The 24,110-nt window shown below is 40.4% G+C and overlaps 1 protein-coding gene across 3 annotated transcripts in view; it reads left to right on the top strand.

Moving 5' to 3' along the window:
* Positions 1-6,656: 6,656 nt before the first annotated feature.
* Positions 6,657-24,110, top strand: part of GYS2 (glycogen synthase 2) — a 37,339-nt gene continuing 19,885 nt past the window's right edge. The window contains exons 1-5 of one of the 3 annotated variants that reach the window (XM_030459168.1): positions 6,657-6,813; positions 6,954-7,178; positions 13,994-14,175; positions 17,169-17,360; positions 18,165-18,350. In XM_030459168.1, coding sequence (XP_030315028.1) covers positions 7,058-7,178; positions 13,994-14,175; positions 17,169-17,360; positions 18,165-18,350 — 681 coding nt within the window. In that variant the 5' untranslated portion in view covers positions 6,657-6,813; positions 6,954-7,057. Of the gene's footprint in view, positions 7,179-13,993; positions 14,176-17,168; positions 17,361-18,164; positions 18,351-24,110 lie in introns of all 3 variants that reach the window. The other 2 variants (XM_008490215.2, XM_030459176.1) reach the window with 2 other exon arrangements.

The following is a 24,110-nucleotide window of genomic DNA, read 5'->3' as shown; positions in this document are numbered from 1 at the left end:
ACTCTGACTGCTGCTGCTTCCTCCAGGAGGGTAAGCACAAGAGTTAGCCTTCAAGCAGGGATCAGTTCTCCTGGGCAAGTTAATCCTTTTGGATTTGGTTTTGAAAAGAGAATGCCAGGGTACCTTGGGCACTCAGCGGGATCCTACAACTTGGGTAAGCATCAGAATGTTATTTAAAGTCTTTTGTTTGGTGTGTCATGGAGTCCACTCTTTCAATGCCATTTTGGGACTAAGCATAGATGTTACTGAGAAAAGTTAATTGTGTCACATCACTCCCCACAACTGAAAATGTTTCATAGCTTCTTCTCCCTGTTGCCCATCTCAGAGTCACTGTAGAGCCATCTTCTAACTGGAAGGAACAATTATCCACTCGTGTGAGATTTGGAGCATTTTTTGGACTTGCACAAAGCAGGGGTGAAGGCCGTTTCTTCACAGCTGGAATGCTCTGAACTGGATTCAGGCAGGCAATTAGGGCTGGCCCTAGAACATTTCTGAACAACTCCCTGATATTCCCTAAACTCTGCAGTGACCCTAAATGACCAATGTGCTAGAAAAATGAGCTATTCTCTCAATGAGCTGTTTTCCCTGCACACAGCTTTGTCCTCCAGCAGCTTCCTAGTGTGCTGCTAACAATGCCAGGGAACTCTCAGCTGACCACTCAGCCAGCCTCACTTCTCATGATATTTGCACAGCAGATCCAGAGGCTCAGGAGAGCCCTGTCAGTAAAGATGGAAATGGCAGCAAAAAGGAACAGTCTAGCTGATGGGGTCTGATTCCCCAGCAGCTGAGGCCCATATGATCAGGCCTGAAGGTGCCAGCCATTGCAAAAAGAGTGGTCAGCAACACTTCTAGGGGATCATTTGCTATTTTGAAGCATGAATTCCTTTTACTTTCATAGGTACTCTGCTGGCAGGAAAATTTGTTTAGCTATTTGTCATGCCACACAACTGCTATTAACTTTTCATCAGTAATTACAGTTTTGAACGGGCAGTTTTCTCTCTAAAACTAAATTATTCCTTTCATGGCAGCCCAAATGCCATGAATACATGGATATTTTTATTATTATTTTAACATATATATACAAAATAATTTGTACTGCTGATATAAATTGATGTCTATCATTCTGTGGCTTTAAGTGGTGTATAAGCATAAACAATTATCCTTGATACATTTGGGATGTGGAATTAAGGAAGTCTGTACCCATTAGGGAGTATCCTCAGCCAGGGATTTCTCAACAACCATTTGCCCCAGAAAACAGGGTTTTGAGGTTGAGTTGGAGGCTCGTCTTCTACCAAGTTGAAGTGTTTAATAATACATTATTTTCTAGCCTACAAGATTAGGAAAGTGAGATCAGGTTGATAAACACAATCCATCAGTATATCTGAAAAATCAACTAACTGGCAAGGGGGTATACATCCCCATCAACAGATTTTTCTAGATTTCCCTTGAGTAAGCAATTTACTTTGCATATTGAATGGAGCAAAATTATAGCTATGTCTCAACTAGAGAAAGAGAAGTAGGTAGTTGAGCAAACAGATGTGTCCTCCACACGTGTCCTGTTTTTATCAGCTACCAGGACCTGTATGTAAAGCTCACAGAGGTTTTTCCCAGACACTTTTACAACAAATTTGACTGTGCTTCAACAGTAAAGACCCTCAATATTTCAAGTTATCTTACCCATACCTGTACACTCTGACATTTCTTAAGTATTATATATCAGGGAAAGTGTGTCCATCATAATCCAGTTCTCCCACTGGGTTTCAGACTACATGACAGCTTGGCAGCTGGTGGGCTGCTGGTTGGCATCACAAAGCCCCTTTAGAAAAGGAGGAGGATGCTCAGGAACACTCTAGACACATCACTTAGGCAGTTTATTCCAATTTTTTTACCACTTTGGGATTTATAGTGAGGTTTACTAGATTTGCTAGAGGTATATTAGATAATGAGGTTTACTAAACACTGGCTTAAGAGTTTACCCTTTGTCTTTAGAAAGTTAAAAACAAGTGTGGCTGACATTTTACTGTGGTTGTATAACACAAAACTAAACCACAGAAAATAGAAATTTCCTACCTTAAAATTCTGGATATTTTTCCCACTTAAGTAAAAATCTGAGGGTTTTTTTTTCTGTAATACTTCTAGGGAGGGGCCTTTCAATGGAGTCAAAGTGACACATATCACATGGAGATCAAAGGAACACCTTTAAAAGTTAGGTAACTGATACAGGAAATACCACAATGAAGTTCAGAAGGGGAAAAGAAAGATGGGAATAAAAACCTGAAGTGGGAAAAAATCCTACTGCTTTTTTTTTTTAAGTCAACAGCATCCTCAGCAAACAAATGTCTGCAATGTGTCCCTTTAGAAAAGAGTGGATATTATTTTTAGGGGTACAAGATAAAGCTTAGCCTTGAAGTTCTTTTAAGTTTCTTCATAAGGGTTACTCTGGCCTTGGCAGCCCACACTGCAGAGTGCTCAGAGCTCATTTTACTGAGGTTCCTGTCTTTGCTCTTCTTTTCCTGCCATCCCTGCGTTTCTCAGCCTGAGGCACCGGCTTTTCTTATAGGTGGAGATTCCCTCATTTTGCTAATGGTGTTGTAATTCTCTTTCCACAGGCTTTATAAAGCTAAGGATTGTTATAAACTAGGATTTAGTGAGAGAGATAAAGGAGATTTTTGGCGAAACAAAGCAACAGACGCAGGAGAACTCGTGTGTATCACCAGAGCCACCTGCTGCTGAATTTCGAAAGTGCGGTGTGTTTTATCAGTAATTGCTACAAACCATCGTAGTTTCCTCCTTTAAAATTGGATTCAGTGTTTATGAGCATTTTTCACATCTATGCCTTTCTTCTTTTGTTTTTTCTTTTTCTTCTCCTTACAGTTAAGCAGGCAAAGCTTGCAAATGCAGTTATGTTCAGAGCAAGCCAGACCTAGACATTTGTGTCATTATGAACTCCCACACGTTCAGAGCCTTTCTTCCCCTAACATGCACTTTTCTGGTTTGCAGCTGGGGAGGCTGAAGTCGATTTTCCATCAGAAAAAACTGTCTGAAGTGGTTCTTCTGGAGAGACTGTGGTGTGAAGACAATATCCATGACTCACTTCCTGGGGTGATGCGCTGAGTTAGTGTTTGCAGAAAACTTGGCTCTACCAAAGCAGAGGGTGTTAGATCAAAGTGTGCAGAGAAGATAACATCCTGGCAGGTAACAGTTTAAAAAAGAGCTTTATGTAGAGGAGAATGCATAGCATTGTCCTGGCATTGCTGCTTCCAGAGAACTGTAGGAAATTTGGGTTAACAGTACACATTTTGTATGATTTGTATGATCTCTTCAAAGACCTTGCAGACTCAGCCTTCTTGTTGCTCAGTACCTTTGCAAGTGACATTATTTTGCTTCCTTGTATTTTGCTTCCTTGGGCTGAAAAAAACTTTGATGGGATAACAAATGTTGTCAGGTATAATTGACTCACACTGAATAATGCATTACCAGAGGGCATTTATATACTTTGGTGATATAAGCAACATGGGAACATGGACAGGCCAGACTCACAGCTAGTTTTACAGGTTTCTGGATTTCTGGAAAATATTTTAATCAATGCTGTAATTTAAAACCCACTATTTTGGCTAGCTTTCCATCTTCCCACTTCAGCTGTTGCCCTCTGTTTTGCTGAAAAGGAACATACAATTATAGTCACAACCTTTCCCTGTCTCTGTGACAAAAATGACACATTCTGGTGTTAGCAGAGTGTCCCTCTCACCACTTGCACTTCACATGGAGGACAGTGAGTGGCTGCCCTTCTGTTTTTAATGTCAGAATATAGCTTTTCTCCCAGAGAGCTCATTTTGCTGTAAGTGCACAGCTTTAGGCATTACCTCCTTTATGACAGTAGACATGGACACCTCCATGTGCATCACAGAGCTCCCACACTTCAACCTGGCAGGCCATAAATGTAATGAATAAGTTCTTTGTTCTCTAGCAACTAAGAACATTTTCAGGGATAAAAGTTTTTATACTGGCTGTTGGATCTAATCTTTCAAATGCTTTTCCCCCACTAATAACAAAAAAGCAGGAATCTGGGATGTCACTGTGTGAAAAAAGGCTTCTTTAAGAAATGTAGATTGGATAAAGTGAGCAGTACTCAGAATATGAAGGAGCACTAATATTTATAGGGTTATGGAGCATTTTTTATCAGATCAGAAACACTTAAAAAGACCCGTGAATATTATCTACAACCCCCAACAGACGAGTTACATGAGTTGCCCAGGTCCACCCAATGATGGTGTTACCAGTGCTTGTGAAATTATCTTGTGGTATCTAACAATTCTTTCAAACCCATTCCCAAGGTTTAACATGCTACATCGTCTGTTCTCAAATATAAAAAGTAAACCAAGTATCCTCTTACTACAGAAGCTGGAAAAATGTGACACCCAAGAATCTGAGAACCACAGACTATATAAGGACCTGACAAAATTATTATTATTACAGCTTCAATTGATTGTGCTAGAAGTGTTTGTATATTTTTTTAGGCTTTTGATGGTTAGGGAAAGTGGTACATTAGTGAGCCAGTGCCACTGTTTAGCTGGCATCAGTATTAGAGGTTTGCTTGTTATCAACACTGTTAGTCTGGAGAAGAGGCTCAGGGGAAACCTCATCACTCTCTACAACTCCCTGAAAGGAGGGTGTAGCCAGGGGGAAGTCGGTCTCTTCTCCCAAGAAGCTACCAGTAAGACAAGAGGGCATGGACTTCAGCTCTGTCAGGGGAGGTTTAGGTTGGATATTAGGAAAAAAATCTTTCCAGAGAGGGTGATCGGGCATTGGAATGGACTGCCCAGAGAGGTGGTGGATTCTCCATCCCTGGAGGTTTTTATGAAAAGAGACTGAATGTGGCACTCAATGCCATGGTCTGGGAACCACAGTGGTAGTGGATAAAGGGTTGGACTTGATGATCTCAGAGGTCCTTCCCAACCTGGATGATTCTGTTATCCCTGGTGAGGCACTTGGTGAGGGCAGTTTGACTTCAGCACCTTGAATGAGGTTCTACATGGACCACCACCAACAACCGCAGGGCCTCTCCCCGGACACCTCACTAGCCGTGCCGCCAGGGCACCAGGGGAGGCGGGGGAGGTGCGGCCTGGCACGGGAGGCGCTCGGCGGCCTCCCCTGGTGGCACAAAGGCGGAGCGGCAGAGGGGGGGCCCGGTCTGGTGATGGGGCTGCCCGTGAGGTTGTCGGACCTGCCGTCTCCTTAAAAAAATTCCCGGTTTCGCAATGTGCCCGTTGAGGCAGGGGTGATGAAACCCCCTCTGAGTAGGAGGGGTTTTCGGGCTGCTTTGTTTTATCTTCCCGGCTCGTCAACTGAGATGGGCTTTGCGGGACGGGTGGCTGCTAGCCCTGTCCTCAGGGTTGCCAGGGAAAATGTGACTCGGTCAGATCTGATGGTTCAGAAAAGAAGTGAGACTTAGAATACTACTGTTTTTTATTTTAGGTGACAGGATTTTTAACCTATAGGATAATATATCTTCCTACCTACTCCCAAGTAGTAAAAGGCACAGCAGGTCCAAAAATAATGGGAAGTGTAAGTGACAGAGCAAGTGACTGTCTCTCCTGGAGGATAGTTAGCCATTAAGGTAGGCTAAGAGGCTTCTGTGCAGATGGACTGCATGTCTTCCAAACCACTTGCCTTGGACTTGGCTTTTTTATAGACTCAGAATGGTTTGGTTGGAAGGGACCTTAAAGATCATCTATTTCCAGCCCTACTCTGCATGGGTAAAGACACCTCCAGCTAGACCAGATTGCTCAAAGCCCTGCCCAACCTGGCCTTCAGCACTTACAGGGTCTTCAGTTAGCTCAGATCCTTTTCCTCCATGCTACTATGTAGCTCCTGACTGCTGATGCAGTGTTGTTCTCCATAGTGCCAGAGATGCCCTGGATTTTACCTGGAGATTTGCTCACTGCTGAACTTAAGTTGTGCTCTAAGCTTAGAAACGGACTCAACTTACACAGCCATCCCAGAAGCATTGGTTTATCAACCAGACACATTAAGCACATAAGCATCTTCTAACCATGCAGCTCCTCTGTGGAGCTTTGAGGTTCTCAGGTTGTGAGTTAGGACCAACATCTCTGCAGCTGTGTGTACACTGCCTGTGGCATCCCAGCTCCATGCTGGGGCAAGACGGACATACTATTCCCCAGTTTATGACTCACTGGTTTCCCTGGGCAGGGGACATGGGACCAGAGGCCTGAAAAGAGGATTGGCATAGAAAAAGAGAAGTCAGGCAGAAAATCAGGGACCAGAACTGCAAGAACATCCAAACTATGTGCCAAAGTAGGGATAGAATCTTTGTAGTTCTGTTTATAAGAGCTCTCTGGGCTGCTCAAGAGCAGAATGAAGCCAACAGCTTGTGTAGAGCCCTGGGAACACAGATGGCATTAATTGTAGAAGGGTATGAGGTAAGCTAAGACCAATGAACTGAGCAAGAATTGGTAACAGCATTTAACTTGGCAATTAATCTAAGACATTCATGGAGAATGAGTCTACTAACCCAGCTGGTAAGTGGCCACCAGCTAGAGAAAGTCCTCGGCTGTAAATGGGAGGGTGTAGCTTGAGGGGAGGACTTAGAGGCTGGACTCAGATAGGTGGTGAATCAAAAGAGTCCTCCTTTGGAGTTTGCTCAGGGCAGTACTGAATTTACAACTGCTGAGTTTCAGTTGTCCCTGAGGTGGCAGGTAGTGAGAGTTGTGGCTGAGGACCTCAAACCCAATTTTTATCTCTCTCTAAGAGAAGAAAGAATCCTGGCCCTAAACCAGTCAAGACCTTTCTCAGGTCAGTCTTAGATTCTTACCTTTACCAGCAGCTGCTTCTCAAGCCCTGAGGATTTCATTGAGCCAATTTAATGCAGGTGGTCAGACAGTTTAAACTCATTAGCTCCCAGCTATCTGAATAATTTTCTTCTTGGAGCACAGAACGCCAGCAGACTGCTCTAACCAGAACTGCGGAGAACTTGCCACGTTAACTGGACATTTGCTGACTGCTGTGGTCGGTGGTGAGCATTCAAGGGCTGAAGATAATGCCCCTGGCTAGATCACTATCCATGACCTCTCTTAATGGGCTTCCTCAGTGGGAGGATGAAGAGCTACCAGTGGAGGATTTGTTGCTCTTTGAAGTTTCTTGGGAAGTTACCAACAAAGGTTTGTACAACACTCCTAGGGGTTAATTTTGCTGGCTTTGTGGGAGCAGAGGGAGGTGTGAAGGGCTTTGTTAAGGAGGGCATTAAGGGGAGATTGGGGAAAAGTGGGCTGCAAAATTGTTGTACTGGAAGGAGTGCACGTGGCATCTGTGTGTAATTGTGTGTGCTGGGCATGGGCTGCATCTGCCTGTGCTTGTCTGGAATGAGCCTCTAACAGGGACCTCTGTGTCTTTACATGTTTCAACACCATTTATGTTGTTTAAACAAACATCTAAATGTTATTCCTGGATGTGCTGGTGTATAGATTTATAGATGTTGCTTTGTAAATATTTGTATTTTACTTGCCATACATGAAAATGCATGAAACAGACATTAGACCTGGAGCAGTTTAGCAGTCTCCCTCAGCCTTCTAGAGCAGTGTGGAGAGGAGGCCAAATTTGAAACATAGAAATAAGCATAGCTGAATTGAAGCCACTGATCAAAAACCAGAGGTCAATGACCAGCTGAAACCCTTTTTGACTGGCCTTTGCAAACACAGGTGGGGCCTGACAAGGGACTTCATGCTCTGTGCACGTGTACAGATAGAAAATCCATTCACTGCAGGAAGTTTGTCAGGCTAAGTGCATGCTGCTTTTTATGCAAAAATCTTTCTGGTTCCATTTCTAATTCATCAGATGCTAGGTGCTGTTCACCAAGGGGTGATCTGCTCCATTTTTGCCAGGAAAGTGAGTCAATACAAGTAAATGATTGACCTCATCTGTCTTACTTTGCTGACAGATAAATAGATTAGTCAGGAGAGAGGATCTATAATCTGTTAAGATTTTAACTCTAAAGGGGAAATGTGTGTGAAAGGAACAGACAGTGATAGGGTTTAGCCCCAAGGTGAAACTGAAATTCATATTCTGTGGTAGCTTCTGTTATTTAAGCTGCGGGATTTTACATTCCTTTTCACAGGTGGAGTGGGTATTATCAGTACACAGAGGTAGTACAGAGTAACTTTTGCACTTCAAATCCCTGTGGGTTAATTTTTCAGTAGCTTCAGTCAAACTTTTTGAGGGACTTTACTATGATCAGAATTGGGAGCATGCAGCATTTAGTTTTGCAGTGTGCATGGTAACTTAAGGCACTGGCAAGCAGATGGCAGTAGGAATCTAGAAAATTAAGGTGTTCTTGTCTACATCTCTGAACTATATATTTCTGAGTCATCCGGACTCACTGGTTACAGATATCTTGCAATACTTCTGTGCAAAAACTCTCTAATAAGCCTATTTCAGATTATTTTTTCTGGTAAATTCTTGATACTGACAGGTTTTTTTTCTGTATTTTCCAGGCAATTGAATAACTAAATCACATGTTGAGATACTGCTTCCTGGTGACCTAACTTTTTTAAACAGTTTTTGGAAAATGTTAGGGCCCTGTGTTACTTAGGAGAGAGACTAGCTAACAAAATACAGAAGGATATACATCCCAGAAGATCTATAGGCTTAGGAAATAATAGCTTACACTGTGTTTTTCCTGCCTTCTTTAGCAGAAGAACCATTTATTTGACTAAGGCTGACCTCACAAAGATTTAGTACTGCTAGTGTGGTTTTAGTGTTAATGTTGCCATGTATTCCTAATACAGAGGAAAAGATAAGCATTAGCTGGGTATATGGCCTGACAGGCTACTTTTGAGTGCTTAACATGAAAGTGCTTAACATGAAGGTTTCTTTCTTCCTTTCTGGCAATGGAAAGGTGCAGGACGGTAGTTCAGCTGCTGCTAAAGTGGTGCAAAGCTGCTGTTGTCTTTCTATTAATTTTTTGTGCCATGCCAGGAGCTTGGCTAAGGGTTCATTTCCTTGTTGAACCATGCTGCTTCTTACTGGTTCCTCCATTTCTCTGTGACAGTGACCATAAGGCTGAATGTCATCTTCCCTGGCAGAGCTCAGAGATGGCTATCTATGCCCACACCTGTAAATAGTGCATTTTACAAGTGCTGAGATATCTTCTGAACCTCTCAAATATATTCTGCTTCAGAGACTGAGGAATTATTATTATGTATTGTGAGAGAATCTTCATGTGTCAGGCTGCCCATGCAGAGCTAGCATTTACTGGGATTTCCTTGAGCTGGAGATGGTTCTAGTTGGTGTTAAGGCATGAGGGAAAGACAAGTCAGTTGTATAAATTCAGTTCTCAGAGAGCAACAAGGTATCCATCATTCTCAGTCTCATCACTTCTTTCCCAGCAGCTGGCATGGTGGAGGTGCCCTGGCCATCTCTGACATACCTGTTGGAAAGGACTGGCAGCTCTTTTCTTAATCTGGAGTAAGGAAAGTCAAGGTAGCTGAAGGAGAGAATGAGAAATAAAATGATCCATTTGCTGGTGCCACTCTCCTTGTTAAAAGGAACTTGCCACCTAAATCAAAAACAATACTGAAATAATTTTGCATTGAAAGTAGCCCTCCAAAGAAATTAGAAAAATGTTTGTTTTGCAAGATTTTCCTCACTGTGTTTGACTCTTCACTGATGAACAAGACCCATACTGTGTGTTTCTGTAGCAGGAGAAAAAAAGCAGGCAGACACAGGACTAGTGAACTGCAGTGCCACATGATCTGATAGTAGTCTTGGGGCAGCTTAGCTTTTTTTCACCCTTTTCCTTCTCTCCTGGCCACTGTGCTACAGTAAACCAGGTCTTCTTGTCTGTCTGTGCATGTTGGAAAGGAAGACTGGTTTTCTTTCCCCCATAACATGAAGATCAATAAAAACTTTAAGGACAGGAGCACAAACCAAGTGGCTACAAGTTTATGTCCAAAGCCTCACAGGTAGAAATTGTCAACAGGTAGCAGCCAAAGGTCATTGCAGGAATAATGGCAGCAGTCCTGGACATCTTTCCCACTGAAAATTTAGATATTTAATCTGAGTATGGGGGAGAAGTCTTAATTTTCTAAGTTACAATTACGGTTAGTTATCTGTAGCTTAGTGGGTTGACTGATAAATTAATGAGAAGGGCTGAACATGTTCAAAGTCTGGTCTGTGCTCTATAAAGATGTCTTTAAAATTATTCCAGTAATATTTAGATGAGTATCTCCTGCTGTAATTCTTGCAGATTTTGGATAGAAAATAGAAGAATGCTTAAAAAGGCTGGGCAAACAGCCAGTTCATATCAGCATTCAGCTGTGAACAGATTGGCTCTAGAGACAATGGTATGAGTCTTAAATGTTTTTTCCATGCCTGCTGAAATGAAGGCTGCTAAAACCAAACCTATGTTCAGTTTTCCCAGGGGAAGAGTTCTATATACAGTTTCTTTGTTAAAAATCTGGACTCTTGGAAATTAAACCCTGAATCTACTGAAGTCAGTAGGACCAGCATTTCACCCCCTCTGCATTAAACATCCTTCCATGATGAGAGCTTATTGGGAGAAGGTGAATCATGTAACCTGACACACCTGAACTAACACACCTCATAAAGTAGGGATGTGCTGGCATAAACTTGGCATAAACACAGCATGAAAGCCTTGTGCATCTCCAGAGTGGATCCCTGTGTAAAGTCAATCTCAAATGAAATCTTCAGCATTGAGGGTGATGCACAGAGAAATAGCTTCTGTATTGTGGACATCTGTCATAAATTTCACAATGTCATTATTGTTTCAGACTAAATTTGGAATGCCTGAATTTCACAGAATTCAGAGAACTTCTGTCTTCTGAGGAATACTGGCCACAAATGTAGTGAAAAGACATGGAAAACATGAAAGTGCTATCTGAAGGTGCTGAGTTTTTTTTTCACCTGGCACATTTTACAACCTTACTCTAAAAATGGTTTCTAGATACTTTACCAGGCAAGCAATAAACAAAATTCCAACCAAACATTAGAAAAAAAAAAAATTCAAGCCCAATTTTGTCCCATCTCTATAGACATTCTGAGGAGAAGAGGTGACAGGATAGTTGCTATAGCCAATAATTGTGGCAATGAAGTCAGTTTTAATCCTGGACCTGGGGTCCCACTGCTCTATTGGATTCCATGGTAGTCATGGTCCTCTGGAAATCTTTAGTTCTTTCAAGAGTGTCCTGGTCAGGCCATAGCAAAGAAGCTGAAGAGCCCCAGGAGCACCTTAATCCTCTTTCTCATTAGCAAAGGTGTGTGAGGAGGAGCTCTTGCACCAATCACTGAAAGTCTCCTCTTATACATGTCTGGCTTGTATAACTTCACTTTCTATCACTCTCCTTTTGGTTTCTGCTGTGCCTTCTCTCTGACCCTCTGCAATGTCAGCTGGGTGGGAGAACAAGTTAAATGAACAATGAGTGTCTCAGGCAGTTTTGAGATGGCAATTCCATGCTCAAAGGGCTGCCCTTCCAGAAGACATTTTTTGCCAGCAGATTTCCTGTGTTATCCTGTAATTGTCAGAAAAAACAAAACCCAAAAAACAAAAAAACATTGGCAATTAATCTTTCCATATAAATGTTTTCAGCAGAAAGAGCTGTAGTCTGCAAACATCTCCAGCTGCATCATTAAATTTCCAGTTTGACCTAAGGTTGTCCTCAGTAGTGGTATGGCATTGGGAGACTGTTCTTAACTCACAGACTTTTTATTTATTTGGATAGTTCTGATAGCTCTTAGAGCTTCAGGAGGGCTCTAACTGCTACTTGGATTTTAAATATACAAAAGAAATAGTGCATCAGGACTTAAAATGATGAAAGAAGAGAATGGCTGGGGAGATGCAGATTACCACTACTACAAATTTGTCTAAAGAAGCTATGTGTATGAAAACAGTCAAACTTGTAAAAATAGTTCTGTGAAATATTTTTTGAGAAAAGATTTTGTTTTCAACTTCTTTTTTTTTAAAGAGGTCACTAAAGAGTCAAACTTCTCTACAATGAACAAAATCCTATCCAAAATGTTTTAGTCCTCTCTCCCATGCCAGCTTGTTTTTCCCTGGAAGCAGAGGGGGAGTGTAAAGGAATTAAATGGGGGAAAAGATTTGCTGTTGATTTCCTTTTTAACTATTTTCTTTATTCTAGTGGAAATGAGAATAAGTTTTTAAAAGAAATAATATATTTTTTTCTCTTTCAAGGATATTTTAAAATTAGTAAAACTTAAAATTTAAAAATCTTGATTTGTGAGCTTAGAGGAACATGCACGTATAAGATTCTTGCCACCTTGGGTCTTGACTTACTATATAGGGTAATAGTTTATCATAATAATTCCGCTTAGCAAGCTGAGAGATTGGAACTGCATTTGTTTTTCTTTGTAAAATATCTAGAATCCTGAGACATTTTGACATAGAAATAGTAGGGCTAGGGACCCTTCAAGCATGGAAAACCAATAGGACCTTTCTAAAGAAAAGGATTTTAAGTGCACAATTTCGTTTCTATGACCTCAACTAAAAACATAGTTCTGTCATCCAGTTCCTCAGGCCTGCAAGGTACCAGGCTTGGCAGGAGGCTTTCTGCAGTTGTCAGAGGACAGTTTAATTCCAAATGCTGGGTAACTTCAACTGCTTTACTCTAAATGGTGGTCATTTGCTGCATATTTTTAAGGACAGTCAGGTAACCTCTGAAGATTTGTACCCTGTGCAGTTGGATGCAGTGCATTGGCAGCTCTGGGTGCCTCAGTACCTTTAAAAATGTAAGCCTGGAGTACTTGCTGACAGTCACTGGCAACTTGCAGTGCTGATTTCTTGTGTCATCTTCATGTCACCACTGCAGGCATAGCACAGCCTTCATGCCTGGAGTGTTACCAGATGTTTTCTGATTCAGTGGTGGGTGAAATTGCTAAGTAGGAACACTGTTTCCCTTCCTGTTGCTTCCTTTGTTGATTGCTTGTAGATGTTGAGCTTCATTTATATTCCTATGCTTTAAAATCACTGGAGCTATGCTATATTTCTGATGTACAGTAGCTGTCTAACCCCTGATTTTCTTTTCCCTTACCTTCTCTTGCACTTGCTGAATTCAAGCATGCACTGTTGTTCTTCTGAATTTGTGGTGGTAGAATTCCCACTGTCTGGCATCATGGGTCCTATGGCAAAGGGGGTTTTGCAATGCTGCCCTGCCAATGGGTGATTGTGGGGCCATCTATGGAAAACTGTTAGGAAGAGCAGCCAGGTGAATCCTGCATACCTTTGGCTTTAAGGATGTTTGGTTTAAAACATTTTTATAGTCAGTGAAATCTATCAGTTCCTCACCTTCTCTTTAATTTAGTTTGCTTGTGTGAAACAAGTTGGAAGTACCAGCTTAGTTCTCTCCACAGGTATTTCCACACCACAAAAAATATGCTTGAAAATTATATCTGCAGCAATAGAAAAGCAGAAGATTGTAGTTAGGATGCAGTAGAATCAAGATCAGTCATGGAAGAGTGGAAGCATGAGCCCCAGGTTTTGAAACTCACAGTTTGAATGTGAAAATTTCAAGTAAAAAGAAAAAGGAAATAATAGGATGAAGCAGTACATTGGTTGAACGCTTGTGGTGTGACTTCAAACACCTAAAGTAAATTTTTAAAAATCACAGATTAGATAAATATAACAGTTAAGGATACAAAGCTTCTATTTGAGACTAGAGGGAGAAATTGATGGAAGCTATATCCAGTCACCCAGCAGTAAGCAGTGATAAATTGTCATTGAAGAATGATCTGCTCACAGTGCATACTCCTAGATTGTTTGGTGAAGCTCTAGTCCCATTTAAGAGTCTGAACTTCTGTTTATTTGATAGAGTCTGGGTTTCAATTAAAATCTGAGTATGTGAAGTGATTTAATTGGAGTTGTATCTGATTCACCAGTGGGATGGAGCTTATTACAGAGCTTTGTGGCCCTTTACTACTTTTTGTTCTTTGTGATCTTCTTTTGCAGTGGGAGGCATTTACACTGTGATCCAGACAAAAGCCAAAATTACAGCAGATGAATGGGGTGAAAATTATTTTCTGCTTGGTCCCTACTTTGAACACAATTTGAAGACTCAGGTGGAAGTATGTGAGCCTCCAAATCCTGCAGTTAAGAAGGCAATGGACACCATGAAAAGCCAAGGGTGTCAGGTAAATAAGATGTGCTACTTCCTCCCAGGGCAGCAAAGCTGACTCTGAGGAGATTACAGTTTTGGTTAATGCTCTTGCAGTTCCCCTTGACACAGCAGTCCTGGTCAATGTCACAAAGGGAAAGGCTCAGAATCCACTGTTAGAACAGCAGAGTCGATTCATTAAAGGTTATTTTTGAGGAAGAATGCAGTTTATCCAATTACAGGTGTTAACAGTTGTTTATCTGCAAGCCAACTTAATTGGATTAATGACTTTATCCAGTCTAAATACAGTGAGATTTTAGTAGGTATCATATGGCCTTACTTTGACAGAACCTTTATGTTACATTTGGCATCCTTGTGCTGGAGAAGGAAAAGCATTCCACTAGCTCACAGGTTTTCTTATGTAGCATTATACTGGATTGAAAGCCAGAGAGGGACAAACCACAGGTGGACTTGATGAAAACACCCAACTGATGAATAATCTGATTCCTCAGATCAATGCAATTTACCTGTCTGTCCCCTAGAAACAAAGGTTAAACCATGGTACAAGGAGTGAGTTCATCTGTGTTTCCTACACAGTTTTTGAACGTTTTTTTGTGTGTGATCTCAGTCAGACCCCATAGCCTCTTTGTGGCTCAGTTTCTCCAGTAATAAACTAGGAATAAACTTCTTCCTATAAAGGTGATCTGCTGAAAGGGATAGAATCTACTGTGTTGATGGGCAAGCTACTAAGGTGCAAGCAGCTGCAGCCTTTGCAGCAATTGATTACAGAAAAATGTAGGGAATATAACACATGCTGATTCTGACCTTTCTTGGAAGTGTTTGTCAGAGGCAGCAGCAAGGAAGCATTTGTACAAGCTTCTATTACTGAGGAGCAATAGAAGGACATTTTAATGGAGAAATAAATAAACTTGGACAGCTACTGGCTGTAGCACTGGTGATGTGTTATCTCCCTTTTAACAGCAGTTCTGCTTTTATTAGGATATAATGCCCTATTGCTTATTTTGTGAAAGTGTGTTGTTGGGTGTATACGTGCCACAGCTTGGGAAAGTAACTTTGGACAGTAACATTGTGTGATGTTTGCATTATTCAGGCTGAAGTTCAAACTAAAAGGTCTACTCTGCCATTTCTTATTTCTAATCAGATTTTCATAAGTGATTGATCCAAGTTTTCCACGTTGCCCCTGTGGCTTACAAAAAGATATCTTTGCAAACTGTGTAACACTCCTTTGGAAAACAGCTCAAGATCTGTGAGGCAGATTAATGGCAATGCTATATCTATACACTTCATAGTGTTCTAGCAAGATATTAAATTTAGTCAGCCAACTTTGCCAGCCTATCATGCATTGTGCTGCTAGATTATTCATATATAGCAGTAAAAGCAGTAAATCTGTCCCAGGTACGTCAAGTGTAGTTGTGATCTCTAATAATGACGCTCTGGTCTCCAGGAGCTCTGCTTATCCTATTAACATTTATGTCTGGATTTTGCTTATGCATCACAATGGATCCCTTTAAACCAGGGGACCTAGGAATGCTTCCAAACTTCTCAGGTCAGGTGTGTTCCTTGCTACAGCCTGTCTCCAAATTCGGATGAAGTCTGGCTTCCCACAAACTCCCTGCTCTTAAACCACATTTTCCTAAATAAGAAAACTGGATAGCCTGAAATGAGTATGTAAGGAGCTGAATGTCCTTCGCATAGCTGTCTTGGTTATACCCTGAGTTGTTGGGGGTTTTTTGCTTCGTTTGTGTTTTGGATTTTTTTGTTTGTTTGTTGTTTGGTTGGTTTGATTTTGGTTTTTTTGTGCAAATGGGTCCATGAGCTTGTGTAGTGAAGTGAGGCAACCAGGTGCCACTAATTACCAGGTAGTGAGCATGAGCTTGTGTTAAGCCCACCTGTGCCTGATTAGGGTGGGCCCCAACTGGGCATGAGCAGGATTAGGGGGCCAATAGCTCATGCCCACTACCTGGTAATTAGTGGCACCTGGTTGCCTCGTTTCACTACAGGCTTTCATTTCATTGTTTGCAATACTTCGCCTTTTTTCAGTCCATTCAAGTGTCAGGGCTGGGCTCAACCCCTGGGGTTGATGAATGAAAAGAGATTGAACAATGACATAGGAGGTTCTTCTACATGGGGTATAAACTCCACTAGCCTTCCTGTATTAACTCCGTCTTTTCCTATGTCTTTTTTTTTTTTTTTTTTTTGATGGTGTAATTAATGTAAAATAATTTGACAATTATTTTTGTACAATCTGTACAGATTTGTACACTGTAAATCTGCAGTGTGGGCCCAGCTGTGTTGTATTGCCTTATGGCAGTTCAACCCACTCCCCTAGCTGGGCAGGTAGGTTATATCAACGGAGCTCTTAGAGACATTTAACTACACCAGTGCAGGAAAGCAGTATTTTTAGGCTATTATTACATCTTCTAATTTATTCTTCCACTCTGCCAGAGGGCATCAACTGCACTGCTTGGGCAGAATGATGAAAAGTCATGATAGATGCGATGCTTAGGGATTTGGTTTAGTTGTGGCTTGACAGTGCTAGGTTAGTGGTTGGACTTGATGATTTTAAAGGTCTTTTCTGACAAAAAAAATACTATGACCCAGATGCCAAACACTAAAAATCTGTCACCACTATTTTAGTATAAATGGTGAAAGATGGATGATAAATCTGACTGAAGGAAAATAAAAAATTTAAAATAAGAATAAAAATGGCATAGGTACTTCAATAAGAACATAAGACCTCATTATTCAACTAAGTAGAGTCTTAAGCTTTTTTCATGAAAAAAAGTTAATATTGCAATGAAAATCTAAAATGGGAATCTTAAAAACAAAATGTTCCTAGTGATTGTAGTTTCCTTTTACTTCTGCATCTGATCCAGAGTACTTTGCAAGGAAACCCACAAATTCTGCTGTGATCTTATACTTTTTGTAAAAAAATTAAAATTTGATGGATGGAACACCTTTGCATACACTTTAGAACTTTCTGCTTCTCTCCTTGCTTCTTTCCCACAGGTCTTCTTTGGAAGATGGCTGATAGAGGGCAGCCCATATGTCTTACTGTTTGATATAGGATCAGCAGCTTGCAATCTGGACAAGTGGAAAGGTGAATTTTGGGAGGTCAGCAACATAGGGATCCCTTTTCATGACCGAGAAGCCAACGATGCTGTGATTTTTGGATCATTAACAGCCTGCTTTTTAAAAGAGGTACAGTTTATAAATCTAGAGATTTTCAAATTTCAATCTTGTCATCAGGACAAAAATCTTTGAAATGTTGTTCTTATTCTCCAGTTTGAAAACTAGGGTTTAAGAAAGTTGATACCTGGTGATCAAATTTGCATTTAGAACTTAAGTGGTCATTCAGCTAAATTTTTCTGGGAGAAAGGAGGAGAGTGCCCAATAGGAAATCTGCTGTGTCTTTACTGTCACCTTCCTCCTCTGCTTCTTCTCAATTCCCTTATTTGTCACTGGATGCTCTTCATGTGTGATCTCAAACTCCTTTTCTCTCTGTTATGATAGCAGAGTCATTACATTCACAAACTGTCCTTAAAGCCAGTCAAGCCATATCTCAGCAATTAGATACTACCTTGCACAGAGAACATAGACAAAAAGAATTAATGATAGCAGTGTGACTTCACATGTCAGTCTACCACAGCCTGCCTGAAGAGAGAGATCTTAATCTGCAGAACCATCTCTGTCATATGGTTTCCTTAGCCAAACAAGAATTCCAACAGCAGAAGAGCAATGTACAAGAAAGAAGAGTGCCTGTGCTTGCCAGAGCTCCCCAGCACTCTAAAAAGGATATTTCTCTGAAGCACTAGTGAGGAACATGTGCTTCTTGGGATAAAGGCTGATGGGAGTCAAGACACAACCACTTAAAATGCTGTAACTGCTTTGCCATATGAAAGAAAGAGAGCACACAGAAGCAGTCATGTGCAAGTTGGTTTCTGGGGCTGGGATGATGGGCAGGACAATGTGTGTATCATATATGTTGTTTCTAATTATTTTCAGCTTTCCTCTCAGTTTGACAACAAGCCCAACATAATTGCTCACTTCCATGAGTGGCAGGCAGGAGTGGGTTTAATATTGTCTCGATCTCAGAAATTGCCTGTTGCCACAATTTTTACTACCCATGCGACTCTACTTGGGAGATACCTGTGTGCAGCCAGTATAGATTTTTACAACAACCTTGACCAGGTAAGGAACATTTTTTTTATTCCTTCCTTCCTTTTCTTTTTTTCAACTAATCAGCTCCTGGCTCCTTTTCTGTTTACTGTGCTACACCATATATTGTATTTTCTGTGATAGACCCACATCTAAGTGATAGGTTGTCAGTTCCAGAGCATAAGAAATTGTATCTGGAATACCCTGAGGTGTCTTGGCATGAACACCTTTGTTTTGGTGTCATATGACAAGTGTTAGAGCTCAGTGAGGTCTAGAATACTTGCACTGCCTTCAGAGAACTTTGATTTATCAGATTTGCACTACAGAGTACAGGAACTAGTTCAGCTTTCTGTCAGGTCAGTATCTTAATCCAATCCACTGATATGCAGACTAAACTTGTAGCAGTGTTGGAATTCCAACTGAGATTCTTAAGCTTATTTTCAATGGTCTAAAATATTTTTCAAAATCAAGGTCAGTCATGAGCCCAGACTTTAATGCAAGTCAAGCGTGCTTGAGAATCTTTGCCTTCATGTTCAGAAAAGGTATCCATTTCTTGAGTTGATAGCTATGGTTTGGGAGTTACTATTGGCAATGTAACCAGTGAATATAAAACCTGTTCAGATGTAGTAATCATCTGACACTTCAGGTATAGATTCACAACACTTTTTCATAATGAAAGGCAGTAGAAAAAATAGCCAGTAGCCCTCTTGCTGAAATTACACTGGAATTGTAATAAATGTTTTATTTTTCATTTCCTCATCTTATTTCTTAATTCTTCCAAATTATAATAAATCCTTCTACTTTGAAGTTTTTCAGGATAGGCTTAATCTGTAACTGGTGAATGTAAGAAGTATTTTATAAGTTCAAAAGACCCACATCTGTTTCTTGGAATTTCTGTAATCTAGTGGTTTTAGTTTTCACTGGTCTCTTTCTACTCAAAGCACAACACAAACCAACATTTCAAGAAACCAGATGTCTTTAGCACTGCCTTCAGCAGAGGTACTTTACATGGTCTGGGCTTTCTAATATGCTTACACCTGAGTTTGAGACGTTTTTGAATTCTAGCACTTGCCAAAGGCAGAGATAGTTGAAAGGATAAAACCACTGCCTTATTCACTGTCCATGCATTTCTTTGGCTAAAATCCTTGAAAAAAAAAAATCAATTGGCAATTTTAAGTTGAATGATTAACACATGAAACACTGTGGATGTGTCTTCTGAAGACAAAGACCAAGAAGTAGTGTGCTAGTGACTATATTCAGAAGTGCAGAATATATCCCCTTGTATTCCAAAGAAGGTGTCTTTCACCATAGTTGTCTTATTTCTTAATTTTCCACCAAAGGCAATTACTGAATGTACTGACCATGCTAAGAGTAAAAGACTAAGTCCTCTCATTTATTCATGTGCATGTAGGTTGCAGCTTTCTAGGGTTCTCTCTGCCCAATATGTGGTTACTAACACAAGTCCAAGGCTCTCTGTATCATCAGTGGAACTCCACTGGCCTCTTCATGATCAGTGTAATGCAAACATCTTCAGCTTACCATCTGAAAGATCTGTCTCCATCTATCACTTAGGAAAGCTGACCTCCCATATATGTTAATGAAGTAGTGTGAATAACCCAGTTATGCTGTCAGACCCCAGTTTCAGGAGTCCAGATATTTCTACTCCCTCATGTTCTCCTTATAGATATGCAAAATCGAACTATAACATCACATGAAATTATTTTTCTCTGGACTGAGCTAGATTAAAAGACTTAAACCCATGCAGCTTCAGGTTTAACACTTGAGAAAGTGGGGACTTTTCAGCAGTAAATTTATTAATTCAACTTTGCATTCTTATTCAGAATTTTTAAAGTAAGGAAACTATAGTTTAAAAAAAAGAAGAGGCATTTAAAATGAGAAATAATAATAAAATCATGCTGATTGTTTTACAAACTGCTGTTAAAAATACTATGTCAGAGCCTTGCCTTCCTTTTGTGAAGGAAATTCTAAAAATTTTGTTTTGTTTTTTATTTTATTTAGTTTGAGCTACAAGTAGTCTGGCTAAATAGTCTGGTTTTCTCAAAAGCAGCCATTTTCCCCCTTCATTATAACTCTGGGCCCTCACCTTTGTTGGTGTACTCAAAAGGAAAAGCAATGATCTTACTGCTGTAAACAATATTTAAGAGAGGAAACTTGAGGTTTTCTATACCTTAATGCTTTACATGCTATGTTGGTAGATTGATATTTAAAGGTACTAATAGAGATAATTATGCCAAGCTTTTATGCTACTATTTAACATGCTTATAGTGTGCTAAAGCTCTTCCTGACAAAGTTAAATTTTAATGAGAGATCAGGTGTCCTAATAAGGGCTCCTTTGGCTATAAAAAGGTCAACCACCTGAAAGTCCATTGAGAAACACAAAAAGATTGTCCTGGAGTACAGGAATTAAATAATACAAGTAGGTAACTCCTCAGAGGCTTTTCTTGTTGCTCTCTTCTAAAAGTTAACTATTGAAGTCAATCAACCATTTTATCCACTTAGAAAAGATTCTTCTTGAATGCTTAATGTTTAATCCATAAATGGGACAATATATTTTTTGGATGTGTCATCCCCTCCCATCAAGGTAGAATCGCTGGTTTCCTGTTTCTACTGCATGCTTTTCTGCTTTTAAGCACAGTAGTAGTTGACTTGATGTTCTCACTTTTGATAAGCATCTTTTAGTGAAAATGCAATTTCCACCAGGTTTAAGCAGAGGAGCTGAGATGGGTGTGAAATGTGCAGCTATAGTGTGTGCTGTGCCAGCTATCACAGACAAATGGTTGCAGTGCCGAGAAGGAAAGGTCATGGCCTAATTGTGCCTAGAGCAGATCAAGCATTCACAACTTCTTTAGCAGAAACCTCACATTCCCTTTTCCAGTTCCCAACACAGGCTGCAAAAAGCTGACTTGGAACACCTGCTAGGGACAGCTCTACTCAGCCTTCAGTGGCCAAGTGCTTTTCTGCAGTGTTGAAGGATTTAACAGTGGGATCCACAGGCAAAACCATGACATGACATGGCATTACTGATAAAAGATATTTGCCTGACATCTTCACCATCTTTTCTCTCTCTTTCCTTTCACAGTGACCTTGGTGTGTGTGACTCGTGCTGTTCCTCACCATAATGTTCCCTCTTAGTCCTGGCACTGTTAGACATTTGCAGTTTGTTCTACACTGTCCATCAGCCCTGCTTGCTCTGCACACCCACTGCATGTGCCCTCTTCCATGTCAGTGTTAAAACACCTCTGTAGATAAGGAGTAACAGGAGATACAAGATGAGGTGAAAGATCTCTTATGAAAAATAAGGGATCATAAAGATGCTTTCCACTGTGGAATCCAGAGGAGAAAAAAAATACACTTAATTCACCTTCCTGGCAAACCCAGTAGGTTCCGTTTGGCACAAGTTTACAAAGTTCAAACATATCCTCTGAAGCAAGCCAGTGAGGTCAGTAGCTTTAGATCAGAGAAGATTTTGGCCCAAGTCCCAAGCTGTTTGGAGTGAACATCAATATCAGTCATTAGGCAAAGGGCTGTTCAGTGCAGGGATGTTTTTTTTCTAGCACTTCTTTGAGCAAAGAACTGGAGTCACCAGCCCCTGTCAGGTGGTAAAACCGGAAAGGAAGGCTCAATGTGGCCTTCTGTCAGTCCTCACAAACACTGGACTCATGAAAACTTGACCTTGAGGCTTACTAGTTTTTTTGGGGAAAAGTTAAGAATGACTTAGTGAAAGGTTATCACACTGTGATGGGTGTATCTTTATGGACTCTTTAAATCATGTAAAGGCCTCAACTGGAGGCTACCAGAACTTTTTGTTTTGTGAGCTGGGGGTATATGTCAACCTGTGAAGTGCAAGAGGACATTTTCTGGGGGAATGAAAATCTAGTTGACCCAGTAAATTAGAGTCATAGATGACTGGAGGAGGTTGCTCTATGCCTTTAATGTCTGTAATGTTGCCTGACTCCTGACCTCTTCCTGAGCCATCTGCTCTTTGCCTCAGAGACAGGATCCTGTTCTTATACAGTATTACTGTATGAGATTATACAAGTCTTATATTCTTGCAGTCTTATTTCATCTGTCCTGGGAGAAATTTAGCTGCCTCTGCTTCAGTGGAAACCTGGGTGTTAAGCTCTAACAGTGTGCACAGGAACACAGGGAACACCACAAGTAATGCTGTTGTGTCGTAACCAGCATGTAACAAACACCAGAGCTCCTGAAGCAGTAGCCATCTAACAATTATTCAGTGTACATTTTAGTTCCTAAATTCATTTAAATCACTATTATTCTGTAGGAAGGGATAGAGGGAGGGAAAACATAAAGAACAAACAGAAGGTGACTTGCATGGTAACTGATTGTGTGTGATATTTTATACACTTATAAGCATCTGAAGAACCCTGGGTAAAAGGCTGCTAAGCCTGCCTATAGGTTACTGGCTTCTTACTTCTGCTTACTTAACTCTTCCAGTTAACCCTTTGTAATTTCAGTATCAAGCAAGGAATATTATAAGCTTAATTCCCAACAGAGATATTATCAACTATGCTCAAGAAGTTTTGCAGATCTAAGTAGTCCAACTAACGATGCATTTTTTTCCCATTATCCCCATATCCAGTATTGCTTTTACACTGGTACAAGTAAGGTTATATTTGTTGCTAAGATAAACTGAACCAAAAGAGCTAATTCAGATGGTAGGATATTAATCTTTCACTGTTTACCCCACAGTTTAAGTGAACTGGCCTATTTAGGGTATTTTGGGGTTGGTTGGTTATTGCTTTGTGGTTTGCTTTCTTTTGTCTCATTTCACCCCTCTATAGTTTTAAATAAACCACCTTTTTTCAAAAATTGACTGAGACACTGATAATCCAGGCTAGTTCATAGATGAATAGATAGTCTGTATCAGGAGCAGCCTATTTGGAAAATAATCTAGTCTGGAATTTGACTTGAAAGGTGATCTTCTGAAATGATTTTGTGGACCTAAACAGACATAATGGAGAAGTTTGTAATCTTCAGCTTCAGATGCTTCTTACTAAAAAATGAACTTGATTTATAATGGAAGAAGTTCTGTAAGGATAAAAAAAAGAAACTAGTGTCATTCTTCATGGCATTTTTCCTTATATAAGGTTTCCCTGCCTATGTGTAACACCTTCATTTAGACAAAGCAACATTTTACATTTGGCCCAAACAAGCTCAACATCACCTACTTTGCAAACAGGTGAAGAATTCTATCCCAAGAGGTATAAAAGGAAAAGTACTAAAAATCCCAATGAATATTAATAGTAAAGAGCTTTTATGCTGACACTAGGGGTGCACAAGCTCACATTGCACTTAGTACAGCACTGTCAGGGCTGTCACTGAGCTCGGTGTTACGCAAAGCTGATCCACTTTGTTAGTAAAGCAGTGACTGGAAATCTGACTTAAGCCAGGAAGTGTAAATTTCATTCTTATTTGGCATGGCAGAGCTGTACCAGAATGAAAGTTGAATTTGATGTAAAGTTGGTTTTGAAAAGAGTAATACTGACATAATTAAGATCATGGCAGCCTGTGTACAGATTGGACTCAAGTGAAGATCTTTCCATTCTACCTTTTGGTAGATAAAGACTTTGGACTTCACACCTATCTCTGCCTGTTCCTGATTTCACTGCAGAATCACCTTCTGAACTATGTGCCCCTCCTTTTAAAGACTAGAAGAGAGAGTTTCGTTTTCTGCCTAAAATCTTCAACTAAAAATTCATGCATCAAACCTGTACCTTTTAATAGAGATACAAACTACTAAGAAAAATGTTA

The sequence above is a fragment of the Calypte anna genome, chromosome 1 (assembly GCF_003957555.1).
Source record: "Calypte anna isolate BGI_N300 chromosome 1, bCalAnn1_v1.p, whole genome shotgun sequence".
In the NCBI taxonomy this organism is placed as follows: Eukaryota; Metazoa; Chordata; class Aves; order Apodiformes; family Trochilidae; genus Calypte; species Calypte anna.
The sequence above is the reverse complement of the archived record's forward strand: the minus strand, read 5'-3'. Positions and strand labels throughout refer to the sequence as shown.